The sequence below is a fragment of the Pogoniulus pusillus genome, chromosome 9 (genome assembly GCF_015220805.1).
Source record: "Pogoniulus pusillus isolate bPogPus1 chromosome 9, bPogPus1.pri, whole genome shotgun sequence".
NCBI classification, from domain to species: domain Eukaryota; kingdom Metazoa; phylum Chordata; class Aves; order Piciformes; family Lybiidae; genus Pogoniulus; species Pogoniulus pusillus.
In genome coordinates this window covers 14314450-14340915 of record NC_087272.1, presented here as the reverse complement: position 1 = coordinate 14340915, position 26466 = coordinate 14314450, and the positions used below count along the sequence as shown (strand labels likewise).

At 43.1% G+C, this 26466-nt stretch overlaps 1 protein-coding gene across 1 annotated transcript in view; it reads left to right on the top strand.

Annotated features, from left to right (window-relative positions):
• The window catches only part of HERC3 (HECT and RLD domain containing E3 ubiquitin protein ligase 3), a 92926-nt gene extending 68033 nt beyond the window's left edge, over positions 1-24893 (top strand). Inside the window, exons 31-50 of the mRNA XM_064149406.1 lie at positions 1339-1430; positions 2089-2219; positions 2835-2995; positions 3507-3583; positions 3842-3966; positions 4496-4555; positions 7255-7366; positions 8083-8272; positions 9525-9688; positions 10186-10299; positions 11552-11575; positions 11662-11751; positions 13424-13594; positions 14190-14333; positions 15614-15780; positions 16860-16926; positions 18883-18965; positions 23159-23342; positions 24116-24218; positions 24685-24893. Of these exons, the coding sequence (XP_064005476.1) occupies positions 1339-1430; positions 2089-2219; positions 2835-2995; positions 3507-3583; positions 3842-3966; positions 4496-4555; positions 7255-7366; positions 8083-8272; positions 9525-9688; positions 10186-10299; positions 11552-11575; positions 11662-11751; positions 13424-13594; positions 14190-14333; positions 15614-15780; positions 16860-16926; positions 18883-18965; positions 23159-23342; positions 24116-24218; positions 24685-24893 (2468 nt within the window). The remainder of the gene's footprint in view (positions 1-1338; positions 1431-2088; positions 2220-2834; positions 2996-3506; positions 3584-3841; positions 3967-4495; positions 4556-7254; positions 7367-8082; positions 8273-9524; positions 9689-10185; positions 10300-11551; positions 11576-11661; positions 11752-13423; positions 13595-14189; positions 14334-15613; positions 15781-16859; positions 16927-18882; positions 18966-23158; positions 23343-24115; positions 24219-24684) is intronic.
• Positions 24894-26466: the final 1573 nt, after the last annotated feature.

Genomic DNA, 26466 nt, shown 5'->3' with positions numbered 1-26466 from the left:
ATGGTATGGAATATGCCTTCAGTCAGTTGAAGTCAACTGTCTCAGCTGCATCCTCTCTTAACTTTGTGTGCACCCCCTGTCTTCTCACTTGTGAGGTGGGGTGAGAAGCAGAAAAGGCCTTAAATCTGTGTAAGCACTTGCTCAGTGTTTACAGCACAAATCCAAGACACAGCCCCACGCTAGCAACTGTGACAAAAATTACCTCTATCCTGGCCAAAACCTACATAATATATGAAAAGTTTGCTTTGACATGGGGCTTATCTTAAATGAACATGTAAGAGACACCTGTCTGTGGGGCCGTGTTGCCCAAGGATCATGCTCTGCTTATCCCCAGTACATGGCAATATAGTAAATATATGATATTTTTAGTAAGTGAATCGTGGTAAGGCAGTGTGAATTTTACTTAGTGAACATGAGTGACAAAGTCTACAAACATGAGTATTCTGCATCAGTATTAGTAAAACAGTTATACTCTATAGGCAAAGAAGTGTCATTCCTGTCAAAATAAAGATCAGAGTGCTAAAATACAGAGTAGAGTTAATGAAAAATCCACTCTCATTTCTAAACCCATGCAGATGTGACTGTTTTCACTACCCAGAAAAAAAGCATTTGTCAGATCCTTGGGTAAATCTTAAAACAAGGACAACCTGACTTTTGCTGGTATGAAGTAAGCAGCTGCTCCCCTTAATACCTGTTTTAGGGTGCCTCCTATTTCTTGAACTGCTTAGCTTTTATTTTTTCATCAGTGAAACATGTAATCTTGCTTAGTGTTTTCATCTTCAGGAGACTCACTTTTAATGATTAGTATGTCAGAATGAAGAAGAGCATCGTTTCATGATGGGCACTGATTAGTCTATGCAAGTAGGAGGATCATCTGCTTAAAGGATGACAACAGAAGGAAAGCATTTAAATACACCTTGGGAATTAGCTTGTCATGTGTTGTGCTTGTGTTTCCCACATGAGAATTGTTCCGTATGGAAAGGTCTAAGCAGGATTTTGGAAACAAATGATTGCAGTCATCAGTGAAGAGAGTGGAATGGAGCATGACGCTGAAGGTGGATGTAGCTTGGCTGTGCTCATCATACTTCCCAAACTGCAAGTGGGTGTTGAGTTTAGAAAGCACAGTCAATATTTGCATGCTTCAACAGTCTTCTTTGAGACAGAACAAATCTTTCAAGAATTGAAGAAGGAAAACAGCAGTAAAGTACTCAAGGACATTGTTAAAACTTCCTTTGTGCCTGTAGACCACATCTGAAAATTAGGCTGCTAGGAATTTTCTCAGATATTTAGGTTTGTGTTTATGAAACCCCATCTTTATTTCCTTTGTCTCCAATGCAGACCGAGAATCCCCTTGTCACGTGAAGCTCTTGCGGTCTCAGAAGGTTGTTTACATCAGCTGTGGAGAAGAACACACAGCAGTTCTGACAAAGGTAAAAATGCTAACCTGAGAACTCTGGCCACTGTCCTGCCTGATGGTTTCACATTAGTTTCCTGGGTAGTTGTATTCCATGTGACCACAGTGAAAGAAAGTAAATGGAGAGCATATTTTATCACTTACTCTGAGATGTGAAGATGTTAGTAATCCATGATGATAAATAGTAAGACTCAGGTGAATCATTCAAAGGAAGTAGCTTTAAGAAAAAACCCTAACAAGCATACATCCAATGGCATTTTGGTGGAAGATAAAATGAGAGTGATATTGTGCATCAGAACAAAATGCAAATTTCTTTTTAAAGAAAAGGGTCAGTCTTTTTGATCAGCACCTGACAGAGATGGATGCAAAGTACTGTGGAAATATGGGTGCTACTCAGCCATGTTTAAACCTGCAGGGATTTCAGACTATCTGGTGATGGTGGAGGAAGGAAGCTTGTCTGATGTAGACATACCTAAGGATAACTCTGTTAGTCTCTGTTGGTTGGCAAGGTAGCTATTTGGAAGCTGCATTATCATAACTCAAGTTTCTTCTCTGAAACCTTTGGAAATCCCCAGCAACCTCTGCCAAAGCTTGGGTTCATATTGAAACTGGAGTCAGATTCTGCTGGGTTACGGGTCCCTAAATGGAGAATATGCTGTTTGATTTGCTAACAGAGTGGAGGGGTGTTCACGTTCGGTGCAGGTTCCTGTGGGCAACTGGGACACGACTCCATGAATGATGAAGTGAACCCCCGAAGAGTTCTTGAGCTAATGGGCAGTGAAGTATCCCAGATTGCTTGTGGCAGGTGAGTCTGGTGTGCAGTCAGAAATTTTCTTTGCTGGAGGTTAATGCTGAGACAGAGCCTTGTAAATAGGAGGTATTAGTCTTGCTTCTGCATCCTATGTGTTAAAATTAATTTAATTTCAATTTCACTTCCTATGAGAATGTTAAGGCACTTTAAAGGAGGTTGTTTGGCATAGGGGTTGTTCCCTGCATTGTAACTTGGTAAAAGATACCTTTCCATCTTAATTCAGCAAAACTTTAGAGCAGTAACACCTTTGGCTGCAAGTTTCCAGCATCTTTCTTGAAGAGGATTGGTAACACTGGTACTGTGTTTTTGCCTTTTGATACATACAGGAGCAGCAAATGACTAAGCTATTTCTGTCTGTGAGCCTGATACCAGCCCTGTGCTGGCACAAGCTGCTCTTTGTCACCTCTACCTAAAGATATCAAGAGTTCCATCACATAAACTGACGCCATCAGGTGGCAAAAAATGTTGATGTTAGTGCAAAGATGCTGCTTTGCACCAGCTGCTGGCCAAGGGGAACAAAAAATAAGATGCAGTCTATTTTTTTCTTTTTTTCTCCCTCCCTCTTAATTGTTAAACAAGGCCCGAACTTTGTACCCATCTCTGTTACAGACATCACACATTAGCCTTTGTGCCTTCTTCAGGAATGATCTATGCATTTGGCTGTGGAACAAGAGGCCAGCTGGGAACAGGGCATACTTGCAATGTTAAGTGTCCCTCTCCCGTCAAGGGTCACTGGGCAGCTCACAACGGGCAACTCTCAGGGAAGCCTGGTACGTACTCTCTGTGATTTGGAGTTGCAGATGGACATAAATAATTTCATTTCACCCGTGGATGTCTGAAGACATCTTGATGTTGTTCTGCAAAAGTTCTTGAAATTGCAAAGTGGCTCATCCTCCTGTCCTAAAAGCACTATGGACCTGATTGGGTCACCTCTTGCTTTCTCTGTTAATGTGTGCCCTCTCTCTTTCTCTATTCATGGCAGAGCTCAACCTTTGGTGATCTTGAGCCTTTATGAAATTGTACCAATATTAATTTCTGAGGGCTTTGGTTTCTCTTTAAAACTCCCATTACAGTTTAAAAATTACAGCTTTTCCCTCCTGCCAGGCCCTGTCTATCTCTCAAGAAAGCGCTACAGTGCTTGAGTTCCAACTGACTTCAACCTGACCTTCAAGGGATCCAGGTGCTCCTTGTAGTGTAAAACCCAAGACACTGGCAGTGCCAATGTGGGAGTAGGAATGTGCATTCATTGGGCTCTAACACAACTGTGTCTTTCTTCAACAGATGCCTGTAAATATCACATTGTTAAACATATCTTCTCTGGAGGAGACCAAACATTTGTGCTTTGCTCCAAGTATGAGGTAAAACAAATGAAGTAGCTTTTCAAGACTGCTCCCCTGTCTCAGGCTTCACAGTGCATCTTTTGGTTTTGATAATACCTTCCATAGCTTTCCATGCCTTCTCTTTTGAACTTCTCAGTAATGCCACAGCTTCCTAACCAAAGCCATTCAGAGATCACACTAATGAAGCTGTTGGTTACATTTAAAAACCAGAGGGTGTGCATAAGAAGGAGTTGTTTTATTAGCCTTGTCTTTGCTGAAATCTGTATCTTCTCACAGAATTCCTTGCCTGCTGATGATTTCCGGACCATAAATGAAACACGTTACACCTGTTTAATAAATGATGAAACTATAGATGTCTGGAGGCAAAAGCTTTTAGAAAAGAACAGTTCTAATTCTGTCAAGTAGGTATTGTGGCACTGGACAAGCCTGGTTTTGAAAATGTTATTTAAAGAGTTTTCTTGGTTTCCGTGCCATGCTTTCATTCAAAGTCTAGCAGCTTTTTCAAGGATGCTTCTTGGTCATTTCCAAGGGGAGGACACTTGCCAGTCACAAGGCTACCAGGTTAGAACTTCTGAGCAAAACCAGAGGGATATGAGGCTACCACAGAATACTGCCAATGATGGGTGGGAAGTGGAATTCAGTCCTTCATTCTGTGCTTGGAGTTCATGAGCCAGCATCGAGAACTTGTGAACAGACCCATTCAGTTCTTTCCCCTGTGTGTCTGCCATGAGAAGGGCAGAACTGCTGGCAGTCCTCCTTTTAGAGAGGGTCATTACATGATCCCAAATGAACCATTTACCCTCTGTGCCTTGGAAAGGGTAATCCTGACATTATTTCTGATAGAAAGCATGATGAGACTTGAAGAGGTTTGTTGGGACATCTGCTCATAACCACTATGTCTGTTTTCTTTTGTCTTCCTGCTGCAAACAGCAATGTTGTTCAGATCCTCTCTTCAGCTGCCTGCTGGAATGGAAGCTTCTTGGAGAAGAAGTAAGTGGCAAACTTACAGAAGTGTGGCAGGCAGATTGGATTCCCTTTACTTCACTCACTGCTGCAATGGGATTTGATTTTTCTGATCAGAGAGGAGACAGGGGCAGAGAGTATCCACTAAAGAGGTGGGTGGTGAGAGCTGGTTAAGGAAGACAAATGGTCTAAGCAAGTGCATGGTGAGCACTGTAAGTGGCACAGATTCCCTGGAGTTGTCACAACTGTTGTTTTTGCTCATTAAATGGAAAGGGCTAGGAATCTGACATAAAGGGAAACAAATTATGTCAGGTATATGAGTAGTCTCTTACCTAGCTGAGATAGCTGCTGGTCTCTGATGTGTATGGAGGTACACTTCAACACAGGTGGCTCTTGAAAAATACATTTGGGGCACCATGGAAGCACATCCCTTTTAGGTGACCTCAGGTGTGGAAAGTTTTGTGTTCCTGCTTACAAAAGCAGGAGTTTCAAATAGGTGTAACCAATAATAAGTGATGACAAGGCTGTAATATGTGTAGCTGAGTCAAAGGCTGTGGGTTGGGAAGGATTGGGTTGGTTGTGCCTGTAAATGTTGAGGAGGTAATAGCATAAAATGAAGAGGAAGTGATTTTTTTTCTGATAGTGTCATGAGTAAGAGACCTGTAACTAGGTGAAGAAAAGCTTAGCTACTCTGAATAATCTTTGAGTAATGTTTTCCAAGGGCAGCTTGAACAAGGAGACAATTTACTCATTATTCTTGCATTCTTCTGCTTGTCCAATGGTTTCTTCTGTAGCATTGAGACAGGGCAGCATGTTACTGCATCCACGAGAGTTGTCATGTTGATGTAAAATGCTTGTTGGGGTATTGAAGTTTTTGAGTCAGTATAAATAGTTCCACATCTGCTGTAAGTGTGGAAATGAGTGGAGTTGGTTTTCTGTCTTATGGCTAGTGCAGGATGTGAAGTGAAAAGCTAAATCAGCAGGAGAAAATGTAGAAGTTACAAAAAATTACAGGAGTTACAAAAAATCTTTGACCAAGCAGGTGACAAAATTTGTTGCCACCATACACTAAAGTGTCTCTGCATTTAACCATGCACCTTTATATGTGAAGTCTTGTCACGGTGGATTTGATAGAAATACCCTAGTATGTCCCTGCGATATTTTAATGCCACATAGGCTTGTTTGGGGTGCAGCATCGTGGTACATGGAGCTAGATGGAAAAGCAGCTTTTCCGTGGCCGTGTGACAGGGCAGACGCCGGTAATGCTTCTGCAGACCACAGCCTCAAGCGCTGTGCGCCACAATATGACTCTGCTTGGTGCCTCTGTTGTTACACCAATAGTCCTCTACTACAGCAAGCTGTGCTTAACTTCTCATGTTGTTAGGCGAACCAGCAAAGTGACAAATGAATCTCATTGTTAGTAACTACCTTTTTCTTCTGTCTCTCTGGTACTACACAGTCTTGGATAAGTAGTCACAGATTTCCTTGAGGTCAATGGAATTGTAACAATGAGTTTTTCACTCGTGCTCAACATGTGGACTAGACATTGTTTTGCTTGATGTGGCTGCTTGTCAACACCCAGTATCCCGAGGCAACCCTGGGCAGCAGCAGGAGGAGGTTATGTTAAGATCAAAAAAATTCCCTTGGAGTGAAAAAAAAAAAACGAACTGACATCAATCATCGGTGACTTGGATTTATTAGAGCCAGTGAAAACTCCTGGTAGTGGACTGGAGCAGAGGGAAAATAGAAAGGAAAAGGAGAGGGGAAAAATGAGAGTGTGTAGAAATAGAAAGAGATATCACCACCCTTAGTTCCCACGAGGTGTCATGGGCATAGTCCAAGTTCTTGGTGATGGCTGTACCTTCCAGCAGGATCTTCTGTAGTAGATGCAACACGGAGACCCTGCAGGTGGTCTCTCCAAGTCACAAAGAAAGATGTGCATGAGTGAGATGTGCACAGAGGGGTGCCACTGGCTCTCGGTGAGCTGTTGCAGTGGTTTTAAAGAGGCAATTCAAGCCTATGGAGAAATTATCTCTTCATTTTCAAGCCCTCTGTCCAACCAGCAGCTCTCACCCAGAGCTGTTAAGGCTACCACCCCGTCCGTTCTAGACCAGGTATTGTCACATCTAGTTTGAGACAATAGACTCATTAAGGGCCATGAGCCGTGCCCTGCTGCATGCGTTGTTTTGAAACAATAGAGGATTGGGCTGTCATACTGCTAAGGCAAGCCTACAGACAATAGTCTTCATTATCCCTCTTGCAGGAGTAGCTTGAGTAAATGACAACCTTTCAAGCACAGCAGAAAGGATGGTGCGTCTTTGTTACAGCCAAAGACGAAGTGAAGCCTAAAGACTGTTCTCAACTGTGCTGTGCTTTGTTTGCGGTCGTTGTTTTGCTTTGGAAAACAGATTTTGCTATATGATACATATGGTAGGCCCATGTTGTCTAGGTGGATTCTTCAGCCAGTGAAGGCATCCTGGGGAAATCAAAGACTGACAGAGTGCTTCTCTGCAGGTATCCGAACCCTAACCAAAGCCTAGAGGAGTTCAAAAGGGAGAGCTGTCCGTCTTGTCTTTAGCAAGAAAATTCCAACTTCATCTTTGTTTGTAGATTGATTAATTCCTTAAAGGGCATTTCCCCAGTGCTTGCCCTCAGGCAGTGCCAGTGCACAGGTAGTGGTGTCTCTTCCTGAAACTTATGCCTGTCTGTCTGGGATTTTTTTAAAGAATCGATGAACATTTTAAAACCAGTCCAAAGATCCCAGGGATTGATCTGAACTCCACCAGAGTGCTGTTTGAGAAGCTGATGAACTCTCAGCACTCCATTCTCCTAGACCAGGTATTGCACTTCTGGGGTTTTGGGCATTCAGAGGGAAAATACAGACTTTGTTCTTCTGTAACATGCAAGTAACAGCAGCTGTGTTGGGAATGGTTGTATTGCAAATCTGCAGGCCAAATCATTCATGCCATTAATGGATGCATCTTCACTGACCTGGGCTGATTGTTACTTTCTCAGAAAGTGTCTCTAAGACTTGTGTTTGAAGTTTTATATCATGACATTTAATGCTTGAAGTGGCTGCTGAAATTAGCTTCCTGTTTGTTATACTTGTAAATAACAACTATGTACTCATATATTGCCTGTCAAGAGTTGAGTGCTGTAAAGGTTGTGTAACATATTCTAACTCAGGTTTCTTTCATGAGTGCAGAGCTGTGGGATGATATCATGTGTGTTTCCCATGTCATTTTTTTAGCAATAATCGTTACAGCTTTGTCTTGACTCTGACTTTTCCTTCTGAAACAAGAGTGTGACCTAAATGAGAGAGGTTAATTAACCTTTAGTCATCCCTGGAAAAATCTGTCCAAAAGTCCATGCATTTTGGAGAAACAAGAGCTTAGTCCCCTCTGATGGAGTGTTTTTAAGAGACCATCAGCAAAAAGCTGTTAAGTCCACACATTCTGAGTGTGGTCCAGTTTATCAGTTCTTACACATCATCTACGTTGTAGAAGTTCTATCACCCATAGTAAGTTGTCTTTTCTTTTCCTCTTTTCTTCTAGATACTAAAGAGCTTTGAAAGTTTTTTGATTCCCCAGCTGTCCAGCTCACCACCAGATGTGGAGGCAATGAGGATCTATTTGATTCTCCCTGAATTCCCACCCTTTCAGGACTCCAAGTATTACATCACCTTAACGCTTCCCCTTGCAATGGCTATCCTGCGCCTGGACACCAACCCCAGCAAAGTTCTTGGTAAGAGGCTAACATTTCAGGTGCCTGTTGTCCAGCTGGGACACAAAGTGTTGCCTTCAGCTTCTGCAGTCATGTTTTTGTGTTGGTTTAGTTTTTCTATTCTGTTACAGCTGCTGCAATGATAATGGGGTGTTATTTGCCATATGGTCTTGTTACAGAGCAGTTGCCTCTAAAAAGCAGCTGGGAACCAGGACTCAGGGAATCCTCCCCTGACACCTATATTGCCCTGTAAAAATTATAAAGTTTGAGTTTTATACATGAACTGTGAGGAAATGAAGAACGTGCCATGCAGATAAGATATGGGAAGTTAGTTGCAATCATATAGACCACAAAAAAATCTATGATGGTGTGTGTAGTGGTCCTGGAAGTTACCCGGCCTCCCCCACAATAAATTCACCCAGACTAGACTCAACTGGCTGGAAGTCAAAGAATGAAGCTTTATACTTACAGCTTAGCACAGTGTACAAGCAGTTATTTACAATATATTGCAAATATTTACAGCTGTATACAGTAATAAACAAGTTTAAAAGTAATACAGAACCACAATACTCCTTCCAGCAGTCAGAGTGCCCAGGAGGGGCTCCCAACCAACCTTCCACTTCCTTTTCACCCCCTTCCCTTATCCCAGAGTCTGCCTTACATGCAAGGTGGGTTGGAAGAATTGGCAAGGGAGGTTAGAAGGAAATGATTAGTTGGGTTATGTGCAGGGTCATGCCAAAGCTAATATGGCAGGTGCCAGGGAGAGACTGTTTTATCTATGTTTGTGTTCTGTTTTTTACACTTCTCAACAAACTTATGAGTGAAATAGACATCACCATTGTTTTCTTCTCACAGTCTATAATCCAATTTCTCTCATTAAAATAACCAGTACAGTGTGGACAATAACTGAGAAATAAAATTTCAGATGAAGAGTTTATTTTAACTTAGAATTAATTTTTTTTTGTTGTTTTAATTTAGAATTAGATAATTTCAAAGAACACTTACTGGGTAGGTTAATCTAATTTACATAATCTAGTTTACCTAGATTTAGAGGCTCAGTTCCAAATAAATTTGCATGCCTTTGTGAACATAGATTTTTATATATCAAGATTAAATGTCCTTATTCTCTTGATTTCAATCAGATATTATTCACATTTGAACATCCTTTCCCCTCCTCTTCTGCCCCCTTCCCCATTTTCTGCTGTCACCCTTTATTTAGGGCTTGCTCTGTCCTTTCATTCAGGATTTATGTTGCTGTACCTCTGCTTTCTAGATAACTGGTGGTCTCAGGTGTGCCCAAGATACTTCCTCAGGCTAGTGGACCTCTATAAAGGTGCAGTTGTTTACCTCCTCAGTGGACGAAAGACACTGTTGATCCCTGTCCTGTTCAGTAGCTACATTACAGCTGCTCTCAGACTTCTGGAAAAACTACACAAGGTAGGAGAAGAACTTGGGTTCATGTTGGCTCACAGTGATTCACAGTGATGACTAACTGACTGGGGCAGAGTGGTTGTAACCCTGGCTTGTGAACTTTGTCACTATCCTCCAACACAGGAAGAAAAATTACCCTAAAGAATGCTACTGACTGAGCCGTGGTATCACAAATACTTGTCCCTTGATCACAGAATCATAGATTGTTTTGGGTTGGAAGGAACTTTTAAAGGTCATCTAGTCAAACCCCCTTGCAGTGAGTGGGGAGTTGATGCTTTCTGCTCCCACTGTGTTGATGCTGAGTAGTCTGTGTGAGGAGGAGAGGCAACTAATTAACCCAGAGATTTATTTTGACTCCTGATATGAGAGACCACATCTTTTTGCAAGGTGGCCTGGGTCCTATTGTTGCAAGCTGCTGTAATTGATTTTTATGAAAGCAACCTGACTGTTCTAAGAAAAATGCTGAATATTTCCTTATTCTAAAAAGCTATTTTCTTCACTAGGTAAATCAGAAGGTTAAACACATAGAGTACGATAAGTTTTATATCCCTGAGATTTCCAGCTTGGTGGATATTCAGGAGGATTATCTCATGTGGTTCTTGCATCAGGCTGGAATGGTAAGAGGTTTTATGTATAGCTGTGAAATAGCTGTCCCTGTTCGTGTCTCTGGTTGTAGATCTGTGTTTTTAATATCCTTAATGAGAGTGTAATGTGTCCAGTGTAGGAGCCATCTGTATGTTAAAACTCGTTTTTGGGCACTCGCTGGTTTGCCAAAGTTGACTAAAAATACATCTGTCAGATGAGTCAAGCTCACAGTATTTCATTAACACTTGCAACAGTCTCTGTGATTAGTCATGTGAATTTCATTCCGTCCTTGCACAAGGGGATTAATTCAGTCACTGGAGCCTTAATGTAATCGAGACCTCAGGAGCCAAATCCTGTATTCTAAAATTATAATTTTTACCCTTTACTTCTGCTGTTTAGGCAGGTATTGTGAATAATGTAGCCAGTGATCTTAAAATGTTGCTCTGTAAGAGAAGGCAGTGTGGCGTTCTGGCTAGGGGACTGAACCAAGCCTCAAGAGATGTGGGTTCTATTCCTGGCTCTTCCAGTAACCTGCTGGGTGATCTTGGGTAAGACCCTTCACCTCTTTTATGCCTCACTTTCCCATCTATAATAAAGAAAGTAACTAAACTGAGGGCTGGAATATGCTGTGTAGGAAACCAGTAGGATTATTTAATTATAGCTAAGGAAGGAATCCCAAGTGGGAGAAAATACCAAAAAACATCCTCCAAGGAATGTTGCAAGAGTAAACCCTCATTGTAGAAAGAATTCTTATGTGTGTTTTCATGGACTTCCTAAATATTGTGTGCTGTGTACCCTCTCCCCTGCATTCTGTCATTTAAATAGTGCTGCTGTGTGCTTATTTGTAGTAAACAGAGTAACAAAATACTGTCTCAAATTTTGTAGCAGTAGTATTTAAGAACTAAAGATACATTGATTGGGCTAATTAAAGGAATAATTTGCAGGAGTGGTTTTATAGTGATATTGTGGCCTCTCGTAGTCACATTATGATCTTTGTCTTGGGGTAGTTCTCTTGTTTTTCTGAAGTTTTACCTATGGCAGGCTGACACTAACTTCTGTGCTGTTAGTCCTCTTGGGTATATTTTGATATCAAGTTTCAAACAGGACTTGTGCATTTTTTTGAGAAGGAAGTTCTCATGCTTTTTGTTGAAACAACTAGATTGTTGCTCCCAGAGAAGAAACATTTCCTTTGGGTCACCTCTGAACTAGTTTGTCCAAAAAAGATATGGGAGACAAAATCAAGACTAAAAGATTCTCATACTTCTTTTATCTTTTCCTTCACAGAAAGTAAGACCATCTATCATGCAGGTAAGAAGATTTTTTTTCATGAGTTTTATTTCAAGAAGTGCTTTGGAAGCTGTAGATAGGAACCAACCTGCCTACCTTTCTTGCAGGATGCTGTGACACTCTGTTCTTATCCTTTCATCTTTGATGCTCAGGCTAAGACCAAAATGTTACAGACAGATGCAGAACTACAAATGCAGGTAATCTTTTTCTCTTTTTTCTCTGCCCCACTTCATTTGCCTGCCTTTGCCCCTCCTTGCAGGCATCAATGTTAGTAGCGTGTGCAGCACCATGCATGGGAGAGCAGAATAGGTGAAGCTCTTTGCCCTGGATGTTGCAGAGGCAGTTCTTGAGGTCTTTCACTTCAAAATTTTGGTAACACCAAAGCTGCCAGAATTACATGTGGTGGAAATGTAGGCTGTATGGGGAAGAACTGCTCCTGGACTTGTGATGGTCCAAGGATAAGGTGAAGTCTTCTGTTAGAGGAGCTGTAGGGTTGGAAGAGTAAATGAGCTTTCGGGTAAGTGGACACTTTTTTCCTATTTCTGTCTGGTGCAGGAGGACTTGTCAGAAGTGAGGGTACAAAACCAACTCCAGATGCTGTTTGTGTTTGCAGTCAGCAGCTGACCTTCCCACCTGCAGTGAGGGGTGCAGACCTGAGGCTCTCCAGGAGTGTGTTCACATCAGGTGTTCAGGTCCTGCACCCTTACCCTGTAGGTGGCAGCCAAGGCAACTCACAGCCGGGCTGTGACAAGGACAAATTGCCTCTGTGCCAGTTCAAACCTCCCTGTGCCAGGCATGTCTCATGTAGGTGGCTCCTGATAGGGAGAAAGCTGCAGTGTGGCTCGGGTCTGGGACTAGTCCCATCTTCTGTGAAATGATTTTGCTGAGATCTTTGGTTATTAAGTTTCTTCAGTGTGGAAAACATTGACCGCAGTTACTCATGGCTGTGGTGCTAGTTCCATGTAGTGTCCATCTCCTGGCTTTTGTTTGGCCACTTGAACACACAGCCCACAGCAAGGCAGATGAGGCTTGGCCTGCCTTCAGAAGCTGGAGTTACATCCTCCTGCTTCTATTTTGTCAGCTGCTCAAACCAGCATAGCTCACTGTCCAGTTTGTGAGTGGTGCACTGCTGTCAGGACAGCAGACTGGTAAAGGTTTTGTTACCCTGAGAGACAGGATCTTTATGAAGACAACCATTTAGGGGCCAGAGAAACCAGTACTTTTGTGAGTGCTGGAATGGAGGAAGCCTAGTTTCCAGTGGGTTTCTGCCTCAGGTTTAACTGGCTTTCAGACTGTTTACAAACATGAATTTGCTGTTTACTAGGGACAGAATGAATGTACTATTCAAAATGAATATACTGTTTGTGATCAAAGCTTTGACTGGACTTCTTGCCTTAGCTGACTCCAGAAAATCCATGTAGATGCAAGTTTGCTTTGCAAGGAGCAGTTGTCAGCAGACTCCTCACTTGTTACGCTGGTAGCCTGCTTTCCTTTGTGGGCTCTAACTCTTATCAGACTGTGTGTGCTGCGTTTCTTGACTCAGTAATATGAATAAAGCCTCTTCCCCTCACCCACCAGTTTAATGTCAAAAAGTGTTCAGGAAATTTATCTTCCTGTTGCTTGGATTTGGTGAATTAATCAGTGGACTCAGAAGGTGTTGATGTGGGAAATGGGAGGGTGGACATGACAGGTAGGCATGCAGGCACGCACACTTGCACAGAGTGAGCACATAATCCTTGTACCCTGGAGAAACCAAGCGAAAAGGTAAGGAAGAGAGGAACATCAGGCGCGTAGTTTTTGACTGTTTTCCTTCTACAGGAAGAAAGGAGCTGAGCAGTGGCTGTTTTTTCACTCCTGTCTTATTAACAGGTTGCAATAAATGGTGCAAATTTGCAGAATGTCTTCATGCTTCTCACCCTGGAGCCTCTGCTGGCCAGAAGCCCTTTCCTGGTACTTCATGTTCGAAGAAGTAACTTAGTTGGTGATGCTTTGAGGGAGTTGAGCATCCATTCAGACATCGATTTGAAAAAGCCTCTTAAAGTAAGTCTTCCCCGTGGCTTGGGCACACTCTCATCCAGCCAATAGGCTTTCAGCTGTTCACATTACCACTTCACCAGTGCACAGTGGCTTCTCCATAGGTACGGCACACAGGGACATTTGATTTAGTCAGTGTGAGGGTCTTCTCTCTGACTCCTGGAGTGTTTTGTTCGTTCACAAGAAGGCAAGGAGAGAGTTTAATCTCTTCCTGATCTGCCTACTGCCTGAGGGACAGGGCAAGGACCATTTCTATAATATGCAGTTTCTGTTTTGCTTTTCTGCAGGAGCAGGCCACTTAAAATAGGACATGTTTTACCTGTGAGAGGGTGCTGCAAAGTTCAGCAGCTGCTGTTGTGTTGCTGCTTGGGCTGTTGGGAGGACAGGTGGTTATTTGTAGTTTACATAAGAAGTTGAACATTTTCACAGTACCTGATTTGCCACCCTCTGGTCCCTTTTCCACTCTGCAAGCACACACTGAAACATGCCCATGGGTCACAGTGAGTGTGGGCACATTCAGAGAAATTGCTGTGTGTGGTTCCCAGTTAGAAAGATGCCCGACTGGCTCTGTCTCAGCTGTGCATCCCTGCTTTTTCTGCAGGTCATCTTTGATGGTGAGGAAGCTGTTGATGCTGGAGGAGTGACAAAAGAATTTTTCCTCCTGTTGTTGAAAGAACTGCTCAATCCCATCTATGGCATGTTCACTTACTATCCAGAGTCAAACCTGCTGTGGTTTTCAGACACGGTAAGCCCTTGCCCCCTGTAGGTGTAGTTGAAGTAATCTGTTGCATTTGAATGACAAGAACGTTAGAGGCAAACTGTAGGAAAGATTTGATCTTCCTCTCATTTTCTGCTCATAACACAGTGTGGCTCTATTTTCAGTCAGCACAAATTAGCATAGGTCCATTAACTTTAGTGGATCAGTGATGGTTCTGTTAAGGACTTGACTCTTTATTCTTATACCCTAATAAACCTTGTTTTAAGTATCAGATTAACAGTTAACAGAATTCTTATCGTGAGTGTGATGATAATCACTTGCTGTTTACAGAACCAGAGGTTTAGGCCCTAATGGCATTATCATACTGTGCTTCCCTTTCTCTTCACCTGATTACAGCTAATTCACTTAGTCACGCATTGCTGTCACCTTCAGGGCCTAAACTTGTTAATGCTTTATGCGAGGAAGCTCTTAAACGGCAAGAAATATGATTTGTAGTGAAAGTTGCTTGAGTTTGGAAGAGTGTGGAGTACAAATTCTGCACCTGTCAGAGCATTGTGCCAGCTGTGGTGGCTTATGTATTTTTTTTTTTTCATCATCACCTTTCTAGGTAGCAAGATTGGAAATGATGTTGTCAGTTTCCCTTTAAGGTGCAGCTGCCTTGGTGGGGTTGTTTTTAATGTATTAATTACATTTTATGAGGAAGGAAATGACACAGTACCTCTTTTTCACTTGTAAACACTATTATAGAGCAGTTCCTCCTCAGGTTAATGCTATAAAAGTATCTTCTGTCACCAAAAAACAATGACAGTGTAAGTACTGAAAACGATCCCCGTATTTACCACATTTAACAAATACAGGGGAACTGACATAACCACTGTGGGAGTAAAGCTGTGAAAGAATGAAGGCCAATATGCCAACATTTGCCTGGGTGACATAATGGTTATGCATAAGCTTGTAATGGAAAATAAAATGGCTAATAGGGAGAGAATAAGTAACATTTTCTTGCAGTACATAGACAGCAAACATCAAAGATTTCTTAATCTCTGAATGCATAGGTATATGGAAAGGAAGTAAGAAGCAGGTAGAGAGCAGCAATTGGTGTTTCCACAGCTGATCATGGGTTACAGAAATTGCTGACTGTTTATTTCTGTGCAACATTCCAGCAAGGAATTTGCAACCAAACTAGGACATGATGAGAGCAATCTGAGTTTTCTTTTGTCCCAGCTGGAAAAGCCTGAGCTGTCATCTTCGTGCACAGGAGAAAGGGTACTGTGCATTCTCTCATCAGGATTTGTGTGTTTTTGCAGTGTTTTGTAGAACACAACTGGTTTCACTTGATTGGCATCATATGTGGTCTTGCAATATACAACTTCACAGTGGTAGACCTTCACTTTCCACTGGCTCTGTACAAAAAACTCTTGAATGTGAAGCCCTGCCTAGAGGATTTGAAGGAGCTATCCCCTACGGAAGGAAGGTATGAAAAACATTTCAGCCTTTCTGGGGTGGGAGACCATCCAGCTGAGAATAAGCAATGCCAGTGACTGGTAAATCAGGGGAGCTGTGATCCTAGCAAAGTACATAAGGTGAATTTTGTATAAGACTTCTCCTCTCTCACAGGCTATGAAATCCATCTACTACCTGAAAGGAGATTGTAGCCAGGTGGGGCTTGGTCTCTTCTCCCAAGCACCCAGTGACAGAACAAGAGGACACAGCCTCGAACTGCGCCAGGGCAGGTTTAGGCTGGACATTAGGAAGAAATTCTTCATGGAAAGAGTGATTGCCTTTTGGAAGAGGCTGCCTGGGGAGGTGGTGGAGTCACCATCCCTGGAGGTGTTTAAAAGGAGGCTGGGTGAGGCACTTAGTGCCATGGTTTAGTTAATTAGAAGGGTTAGGTGATAGGTTGGACTTGATGATCATAGAGAATGGAGTTAATGAAGGACTTTTTCTGAATGGTTTCTTGAATATGTTCTGCATAATTGCTTGAGATTATTGGTTCTCTCTGACACTGAAAGTTTAAGATCCCACGGTTGGGCTGCTTTCATATTTCTTTTTTTCCCTTCTGAGTTGCTAGCTGATTTATCCACATGAAGTGGCAGTGGCAAAATGCCAGGAAGACAGGAGCAAGATTTTAAGGGATATGAGAAGCTTTTACATGATGGGAATACATGTATAATGTACACATTTAACCCTCTTACTCTATTCCCTTAGACTTTTGTGCAGTGGTGGCATAAAGATCTAGCAGTCCTTAAGAACTGAAAATGTAGTTCCATTCTAGGGCTAGGATCACTAAAAGTGGTTTGTGTACTAGGTAGGCAAGTCTTATATTGGTAATTTGTGTGGGCTGACATTTATCCTGGTTCTACCAGAGCATCCCTTTTTGAGGTGCATTTCTTTATTATCCCTTCAGGTGATTCAAATTCTCTCTTGCAGTTCTATTGTCAAGATGTATGGTGCTGATTTCTTTTGCTGATTCCTTTTGCTCATCAGATGTATGGCTTTTTGAATTTATGATTGATTTTTTTTTTCTCATTTCTTTCCCTACCTGTTATATAGGAGTCTTCAGCAACTTTTAGATTACCCTGGGGAAGATGTAGAAGAGACATTCTGCTTGAATTTTACAGTAAGACACCTTTAACATATTAATTCTGATTGTTATGGCAAAGTTGAAGCTCATATACACGTTCATGTGTATTATGATTTATTCTAAACTATGCCTGTACTCAATGCTAACACTATTTGCTGTCAACTCCTTTATTCTTTTGTACGTGGTCATGAAAACTGAGCTCGTAATTAGATTAAGAAGAGTGGTTTTCAAAATAGCCTTGTCACTGTGACTTGTGACTTAAATGCCAGTGACCAGCTTCTCACACTAGGCAGTAGATTCCTAAAGGCTCCTTGAAAATGGAAGCTAAGTTTTGACATCTGTGATGGTTTGGGTGTTACCCGCTCCCACACACTTTGGGAATCAACCAGACTAGACTCAGCCATCTCTGGAAATTGAATGAAGCTTATATTTGCAGCTTAGCTCAATATACAAGCAGATGTTCACAGCATATACAGTTATATACAGAAATACACAAGGTAAAAGGTAATACAGAAACACAACTCCCCTCCCAGAAACCTGAGTCCCCAGGAGGGGCTCTCAACCACCCTTCCACCTTCTCCCACCCCTCTCTTCCTTACCCCAGACATTGCCTTGTGCCTAAGGAAGATTGGAAGGTTGGCCAGGGGAGTTAGGAAGCAAGTGAATTAATTAGAGAAACGGAAGGTGAGGTTAGAGAGAAAAAAAATTGCAGCCCAAAGCCCAGACAAAGAGCAACTCCCTTATCTCTGTTTGTGTTCTGGTATATCTCAGCAAGCCTATGAGTGAAGTAGACATCGTCATTGTTTCTCTTTCACAGCCTGTAATCTAATTCTTCTCACCAAAACATTCTAGCTGGCTTCAAACTAGCACAACATCACTAGCTTGATCCTTGAAATCCTGACACAACTTAGATTTTTCCTTGCTGTTACAATATTAATACTTCTTATCTTAAAAAGTGTACTTGATCAGATTTTTTTAAAACAAAATGCTGGAGGCTATTACTAGGAGGCATGCTGAGGAACTGAGCTTGCCTGTACTACTACAGTAGTAAAAGATTTTTTTTCTAGCTAATAACTTAGATGCAGTAATATCTATTATACAGAGGAGATTCCCCCAAATTAAGAGCTCTGTCTTAGTGTACATTGGATCATAGTGTGTCCCTCAGTGTGTGCAAACATTTAGAACTCGTAGAGCTTGAAGAGCAACAGTGTCGTAACTGTTTTCCTCTGACTTGGGTAGAGTAAGGGCTTCTGTGTTTCAGTGGCTTTTGCTTTGTAGTCCTGGTGCACATTCAGGTGTAAGTGATAGGTTCATCTTTAAGTTTGATCTGCATTCTTGACTTTCTGGATCTGCCCAGTAGAGAGCAAATTCTACTACAGAAAATTCTCTCTGAGCTAGGAGAGTGTTGTCCATTCCCTTGTTTTGTAAATGAGAAAGCACATAAAGTCTGATAGATCAAACTGAACTCGGGAGTGGGTCAGCCCTGGGTCTGACTGCTTCTCGTGCAGGCCAAAGCTGCAGCTCAGGATGAGGTAATGAAGCTGTAATGATAGCAATACAGACTGTGTGAAAACAGAACACCTTTGATGTAACACAAGAGATAATTGTCTAAGTGCTCTTTTCATGCTAAGAGACAGTCTTACTCTCCCTTTCTTGTATTATAATCTGCATAGTATATGAAGACATATAGATATATCTGATGAAACTTACTAGTAAATAACTGATGTCCCAAACTTTGAAGCTAATAATTTGTCTTTCATGCCAAGAGCTGAGCCTCTTTTGCATATGGCAACTTGAAAATGGACCCTTTTGCATTTTTCCCATGTGGCCAGTTTTGTATGTACAGAATGCAGGGCATTTGGAGCAGAGGAAAAAGTGTTCAGCATATACCTTTTTCTCTGGCACACCCTCCCCATGCCAATCACCATCTGTGAAAGAGGCACGTGACCTATAGAGCACTTCTGCTAAAATGAGTTTTCTGGTTTTGTGTAGATCTGCAGGGAAAGCTATGGTGTGACAGAGCAGAAGAACCTCATTGAAGATGGAGATAAAATTCTGGTACAGAAGGACAATAGGTAAGTGGGGCACATATGGGGGTTGTCTGATACTTGCGGCGATCAGGTGCAATGCCACAGAAAATCTGAGCAGAAATGTGTGACAGAGTTAGAAATCAGTGCAGATGTGCTGGGAGCAGTTGTTCAGATGTTTCTGGGTGCCAGTGGCGCTTGGGATTAAAGGCAAATTTTCATCATCTTTCCACCAGTGATTGGCAAATATCCCACACCCTGCTGGGTGGGCAGCTTCCCTATAAAAGGCACCACCCTTGGTGGGTTTTTTCCTGGTAAATGCAGCATGGCTTTGGCCCTCGAAGGATAAGCTTTTTGATGTTTTGGAGAGAAGTTGTATGTGACTGAGAAAACTGAGCCTGGCAAACATACTGGGCTGTGATAATTGTGCAGCCAGAAACACTTTCCTTGAGTATTCCTAACAGCAGACCACCATCTCTGATTGGCACTGTAAGACCCTGCTGTACACAGATTCTGTTTGTTCGAACACCTGAGTTCTTACTAGCACAGCTACCCTTTTTCTTCACCACCTCTTTTTTTTCCCAGCAGCTAAACTATTTTCTTCTCATAATCCTGTAATTGGATTTCTACAGATGTCTTTTATTACTTGAAGCAGTGTTCAAGTTCTTCTCTGTTGGCAAAACAGTGTGATTCAGTGACTAGTCAGCAGCATGGTTAAGAGCTTGTGCTGGGGTTGCTGAAGACCTTGCTGGCAAGCCTGCAGATGAAGTAATTTCCTATTAATCTGATCATTGAAAAGAGTTCTGATTGTGTCTAAAGCCGTTGCTGTAACAAAAGCTTTCTCTGTATTACCTTTCTTACTGTAATACTGCCCAAGAGGGTGAAATTTTACAGCTAAATTGCTGCCTTTATGCAAAATCCATGTGGAGGTGGAGCAGTACATACTTGTCACCCTGCAAAGATAGGATAGCCTTCAGGTAAACAGAGGAGAGCTTAAACTACATGTGCAACAGTAAAGATGAAAATGCTTAGTGATAATATCCTTTAGGTTTCTGAGCTGGGCAAGTACATTCAAATTTAAAACAACTTTTATTTTTCTAGTATGTAACATAGTGGCCTCAGGGGAGGAGCAAGGATTTTACCTTAGCAAATGTTGGGAAGAGCAACCTGGGTTAGCTCCTCCAAGTGTTTATTAAGTCAGGATAGGCAACAAGAGGGGGAAATGCTTAAGCAGAAAGGTTAGTGTGTAGCTCAAGCAGCTTAAGGCATTCCAAAATGCAATTGCTTCAACTTGACCAGAATTTTGAACTCAAGCTAACCTCTAAATCCAAGACTAGACGTGGCTGCCAATTCATCTACCTTGTGGTGCCTAATGACTTCCTCCGTCCTTATGTTTAGAGGCCAGGGACAGATTTGCTGCCCTCCTGGCCTGAATAGTTTCCTGTGCATGCCTCTGAACACTGCCTTTCCTGCTTGAAGAAAGCTCACTGGGAACTGAAGAAAGCACAGAATTGCTTTGACTAAAAAGTGCTAAGTAGAAAATGCCTGCATTTTCCCTCTCATCTTTGGAGTTCATATTGGGTGTCATGACATAAAATGTTCTTGATAGGGGCCTCATGACCATAACAGCCATAGAGGTACTAAGTAACAGTTAAGTGCTTAAGCAGCTTGATTCTCCCTAATGCTCAGATGACTGTCAGGAAAATGGTAGTAAAACAAATGCACTGGAAAATAGCACAGTCCTCTCTTCTTGCTGTATGACTTAGGAAAAGTTGGAATATTTGTGAGTTCTGCTTCCTTAATTTTCTTTTTTTTTTTTCTTTCTCTCATCCCTTGTAATTTTACATGCCATATGCATTGAGAATTCCTCCACCACAAGCTGAAAATATTTCTTTCAGTTGTGGTCTTCTCAGCTAGAGATTGAGATACCAGATTCAGTAGTGTTCTCTGATCTGCTTATCTTCTGTGTGCAGCTGTGAGCTGTTCTTGAACAGCAGGCAAAAATACCTCCACCCACAGTACTTTCATGTCCCGTTGACAAAACCAAACCCAAACCAACCAACCAAAGAAAAACAAACAAACAGAAAACCCAAACCAAAACACCAGAAAAATCCCTGACAAAGAAACCTCCAAACAACCCCAAAGAAAACAGCTGAACAAAAAAAGTGGGGGTGATATTTTAAATCATTGCACAAATACAGTTCTGGTGCTGCACCTGTACTCACTTCGTGGTGCTTTGAGAACAGAAAATAGAGTATAATAAAGCTGCTTAGCCACCTAACAAAACCCCCAGATAGGGTTTCAACAGAGTATGCCACAAGTTTCTTTGCCAAAGACTACAGGATGGTGTGTTTGGTTTACTGCTGTTCTTGGGAACCTTTGAAGCAAAACAGTGTTGTCATTCTGAGAGGTGTTGTTCTTTGCCATGTACTCCAAGCACACAAGTCCCTTGTGCATCAAGAGTATGAAGGTGGAAGAGGAAGCTTCTATGCTGTTAAGGTGATTTTCTTGCTCTGTAGTGAGAGCTGTTTCTTGATTTCTTCTGGTGGCTTTTTCTTTGGGGCCAGGAGGGAAGGGATTGGCCTTGCAGTTTCATATGAAGAGTTTGCAGAGCAGGATTTCCTGAATCTGCCTGTGGGCTGCAGCTCTGAATCTGCTGAACCACTGGCTCACTGAGTGCTGAGTTAGCAGGAGCTGTCTCTGAAAATTCACTTAACCAGGAGTCTGTAAGGGTCTTGAGTGATGGATAAGAGATTGGCTGGAAAGAGTTGCGATCGACTCTCAGTATCCAAATGGAGATCAGTGACAAGCAGCGTCCCTCAGGGGTTGGTACTGGGACCAGTGCTGTTTAATGTCTTTGTCAGTGATATGGACAGGGGAATTGAGTGCACCCTCATCAAGATGACAACAAGCTGTGTGGTCTGGTTGACAGGCCAGAGGGAAGGGATCTATCCACAGGGACTTCAACAGAATTGAGAGGTGGGCCCAAGCCAACCTCATGAAGTTCAACAAGGCCAAGTGCAAGGTTCTACACCTGGGCTGGAGCAATCCCAAGCATAAATATAGGCTGGGCAAGGAGTGGCCCAAGAGCATTCTCAAGTAGAAGGACCTAGGGGGTGTCAGTTGATGATAAACTTAACATGAGATGGCAATGTGCACTTGAGGCCCAGAAGGCAGCTGTGTCCTGGGCTGCATCAAAAGAAATGTGACCAGCAGGAAAACGGAGGTGATTCTGCCCCTCTACTCTGCTCTGTGAGATCCCACCTGGAGTACTGTGTCCAGTTCTGGTGCCCCCAGCATAAGAAGGGAGATGGAATTGCTGGAGTGAGTCCAGAGGAGGTCATGAAGATGATCAGAGGGTTGGAAAACCACTTCTATGGGGGCCAGCTGCAAGATTTGGGGCTGTTCAGCCCAGAAAAGAGAAGGCTTCAGGGAGACCTTAGAGCAACCTTCCAGTACCTGAAGGGGGCTACAGGAGAGCTGGGGAGGAACTAGCTGTGACAGGATGAGAGAGAATGGCTTTAAGCTTGAAGAAGGCAGATTTAGAATTCTTTACAGTAAGGGCAGTGAGAGACTGGAACAGGTTGCTTGGAGAGGTCATGGATGCTCCCTCCCTACAGGTGTTCAAGGCCAGGTTGGATGAGACCTTGAGCAACCTGGTGTAGTGGAAGGTGTTCCTGCCCATGGCAAGGGGTTGGAACTGGATAATCTTCAGGTTCCTTTCCAACCTAAACCATTCAGTGAGTCTATGAAGCCTGGGCACCTGTGGACTGAGAAGGACTGAAGGTTGTTTCATGGACTTTCCTAAACGTGCGATTGCAGGAGGTGTGCTGTGGTGGAGTGTTCCTCTAATGACTGAATCCTGATACTTGCTTAACACAGTTTGGGTGCAGGCCATGGGTTCCGTAGGGAAGAGAACTCTGTTTCTGACACCTCCCCTCTGGCTCCCTCCTGGCCCCGTGGTCGGCTAGATGCAAGGGTGGGTTTAGTGGTAGAATAGAGCTTGGGCTGCTGGGGGACTCTCGTGCTGCTGCAGCTGGGGAATAAGCAAGTGCATGGTGGCATTTGCTGCCTAGTAAGTTGTCCATGTTTCAGAGACTTGACTTACTGAGGAGGAGGGCAGTAGGCTGAACCTGTTAGAGACATCTCTTCAAAGCACTTTACAGGCAGAAAGAGGAGAACTGCTCAGGCATACAATTAAACCCGCTTTCCTTTGCCTGCTCTCTCTCTTGCTGCACTAGGAAAGAATTTGTTGAAGCCTACGTAAATTATATCTTCAACCTCTCCATCCATGAGTGGTACACAGCCTTTTCTACTGGCTTCCTGAAAGTGTGTGGTGGGAAAGTCCTGGAACTCTTCCAGCCCACAGAGCTCAGGGCCATGATAGTTGGAAACAGTAACTACAACTGGGAGGAATTGGAGGAGGTAAAGCTTCCCTCTTGTCATGTTTGTCTTCTTTTTCACAAGCCCTAGGACTGCACAGTTGCATGAGGTGGACGCAAGCCTGGGATATGAGATGTGAGAAGCCACTGATGCTTTTTTATCTTTTTTTTTTTTTTTTAATGCTCCTTGTATACTTTGCCACCATTTACATGAAAAGTTTCTTACTGGGCTATCTTGTTACTGATAAAGCTCAGGGAGGAAATTCAGGATGAAAAAGGACAGGTGAGAATGAGTTCCATCTGCTATCTTTCTGGGATGAAACCTAAGACTGAAGGAAAGAGACAAAGTCAGGGCATTCATTTGCAGAAAAGCTCACTTCACTGCATGAGGGCAAAAAGTACACAGCCAAGGGTTCAAAGGGGACTCTGGACACCCCTTGAAGATGCACTGTCTAAAAATGCATGGATCAGCAAGTAACTTGCTCTGCCTCAGCAGTGAAAGCGGCTTTGCAGTGCGGAGCACACAGTCCTGTCCCTGAGTCCAGCCTGCGAACGGGTACTCCAGGATCCCTTGTGACACATGTAGTTAACTGGATAACTGGAGTCTTAATGCCTGCCTGCCCTCCACACGTAGCTAGCAGAGCCTTTTGCTGGGCTCTTGAGCCATGCAGTTGCCCACAAGCTGTTCTGTGCTCCGTTCTGTAACTGTTGGACACGGATCTGGTGTTAGATACCAGAGGAGATCAGGTCTGAGTTCTGCTTAGTCATTTCTTTCTAGTGCCAGGTGGAGTGATGTGACTTTTTGGGTTTTAATAGAGCGCTGTCTATAAGGGAGACTACACCGCAACACACCCGACTGTCAGAATGTTTTGGGAAACCTTTCATGCATTTCCCTTGGAAAAGAAGAAGAAATTTCTCTGTAAGTATCCTACAGTGCTGTGCAGTGTCTCCTGAATGTGAGACTCAGATGAGAGTGTCGACAGAGCTCCAGTTATGGCATGCTGTGCTAAATGCTAGAAAATGCTTCAGCAGGAATGGCTGAGCTATCCTGAGTCACCTACTAGGCAGATCATCTTTCTGTTTTCTCCCTCTTGTTTTAATTTGTATTCATTTTTACCCTCAAAATCACTGGATGATAGCTGCAGTACAAAATCCCAGACAGGCTCACAAGGGAGTGCAGCATCCTTCTGTTTGTGTTGCCAGGTGGTCAGTGCCCAGTGTGCACTCTTAACCTTCCGTGCACTGCCTCTGTGAGGCCAGCCATGTCTTGCATGCAGGTCAGTCAGCGTCTCAGCCCCTCCAGACAGAGTCCCACCGTGATGGGGATGGCATTTGCCTTCGGTGCCCCTGCCCTAGCTGTCCAACCTCCCCTCTGCTTCTCCTAGTGTTTCTGACGGGCAGCGATCGCATTCCCATCTACGGCATGTCCAGCCTGCGTATCGTCATCCAGTCCACGGCCAGCGGGGAGCAGTACCTGCCGGTGGCACACACCTGCTACAACCTCCTAGACCTGCCCAAGTACAGCAGCAAGGAGATCCTCAGCGCCCGGCTGGTGCAAGCCATTGACCACTACGAGGGCTTCAGCCTAGCTTGAGCGGTGTAGGAGAGGCACAAACGCTTGGGTACGGAGGAAGAAAATGATGAGGTCAGCTTTATTTTTGTAAGGGAACGGTTCAGAACTTTTCTTTTTTTGAAAATATAATTAGTTATCATAATAATAGATTGAGCTGATGCAGTTTCAGCCTGATGCTGCCAGCATTTTGTGGGGCTTCAACAGGGAGAGGCTGTTGCTTCTAATATTCTCACCTACTGAACAAAGTCAGTTCAGGAGGCACTTTTGTTTCCCCTCCAGCTTGACATCACTGCCCTCCTGGCACTTCCTTGTAGTTTGCTTTTATTTCTCCTGCACACACACTTACCTCTGCTTTTACCCCAGTTTAAATACTTTGATGTTCCTTGCATTTAGGCTGTGGTGGGCACTGAGGGTCAATTAGTGCTCTGCTTTTTGGAAGGCTCACAGGAGACTTTCCTTTTTTGAAAAGCTGTGATTTCCCCCACACTCTCTTCTCCCCTCCCTTTTTAAAATGCAAGCTGGTTCTTGCTTGCTTTGAATGGAATTCTCTCCTCTCTCCTTTGGTCCTTGGTGGATGGTACTGGGCTGAGATGTCATTTCTGATCTCTAGGACAATGTATTTTTGGTGCTCTATCTTTTTTTTGCACCAGGCTGTCTCATGGAGATGGTTTGGAAGGATTAGCTTGTTTTTGACTCCCTTGTCTTGAATTCTGTTTTCCAAGCAGTGTCTTCTTAAAGAAGCAGAGTTTGTGTTCAGGCTTGAGGACGGACAAATTCTACCTATCATAATGGGTTTCTCAAATTGCATCTCTCTCTGTGTTGTGTTTCTGCCTTGGCAAGTTGACAGTTTAGGTGAATGGTCTTTGCTGCATCCTGTTTTTCTTTGCAGGCAGAGCTGTTACTCCAGTAGGTGAGGTGGCAATTTTTACCACTGCCACCTTTCTCCAGAGGAGTGATGTGTGTGTGAATATCACGTGTGTGTGTGTGTGTTAGTGTGCCGGGCTGCGAGAGTGTATGAGGTACCTATAAACTCTCTCTACTCGCATCAGATCAAAGAAATAGGCCTGACATCCACATCCAAGTGACAGCTCTGGAGGCTGGTTTATTTTTGCAGTTAGGATTACTTTGTTTTGCTGCTTGCTGAAAGGGGCCCTTTCACTTGATGGCTGTTGTGCTGAGGGGCCCTAAAAGACAATCTGTGCAAAGTAGACTGAAATTGCACAATGGAACTTGAGTAGGCAAAATCATTACCTAAATCTATCCTGTAGCATTGGAGAGCCTTAATCCTCTTTCCCTAGTTTCACCGTCACAACACTTCCCTTCCCCCCAATTTAATGAAGTTTGAATGATTTCCATGCACCCTACCCCCTCATTTTTCAGGTCTTGATGTAAATCTCATTTTAAGCCTAGGGTGGTTTTGACATTGAGTCATTGTTAGGACATAGTATTTATGCACCATGTTCAATATACAGTATTGAACTTTTCACCTCGTAATAAAAGGTTTTAGGCTCCTGGGTTTTTTTTAAGACAAGCTGTGGGCTACAGTGAGAGCCCTCCAGCCTCTTTCTAATGCAGCATTGGAAACAAATATACA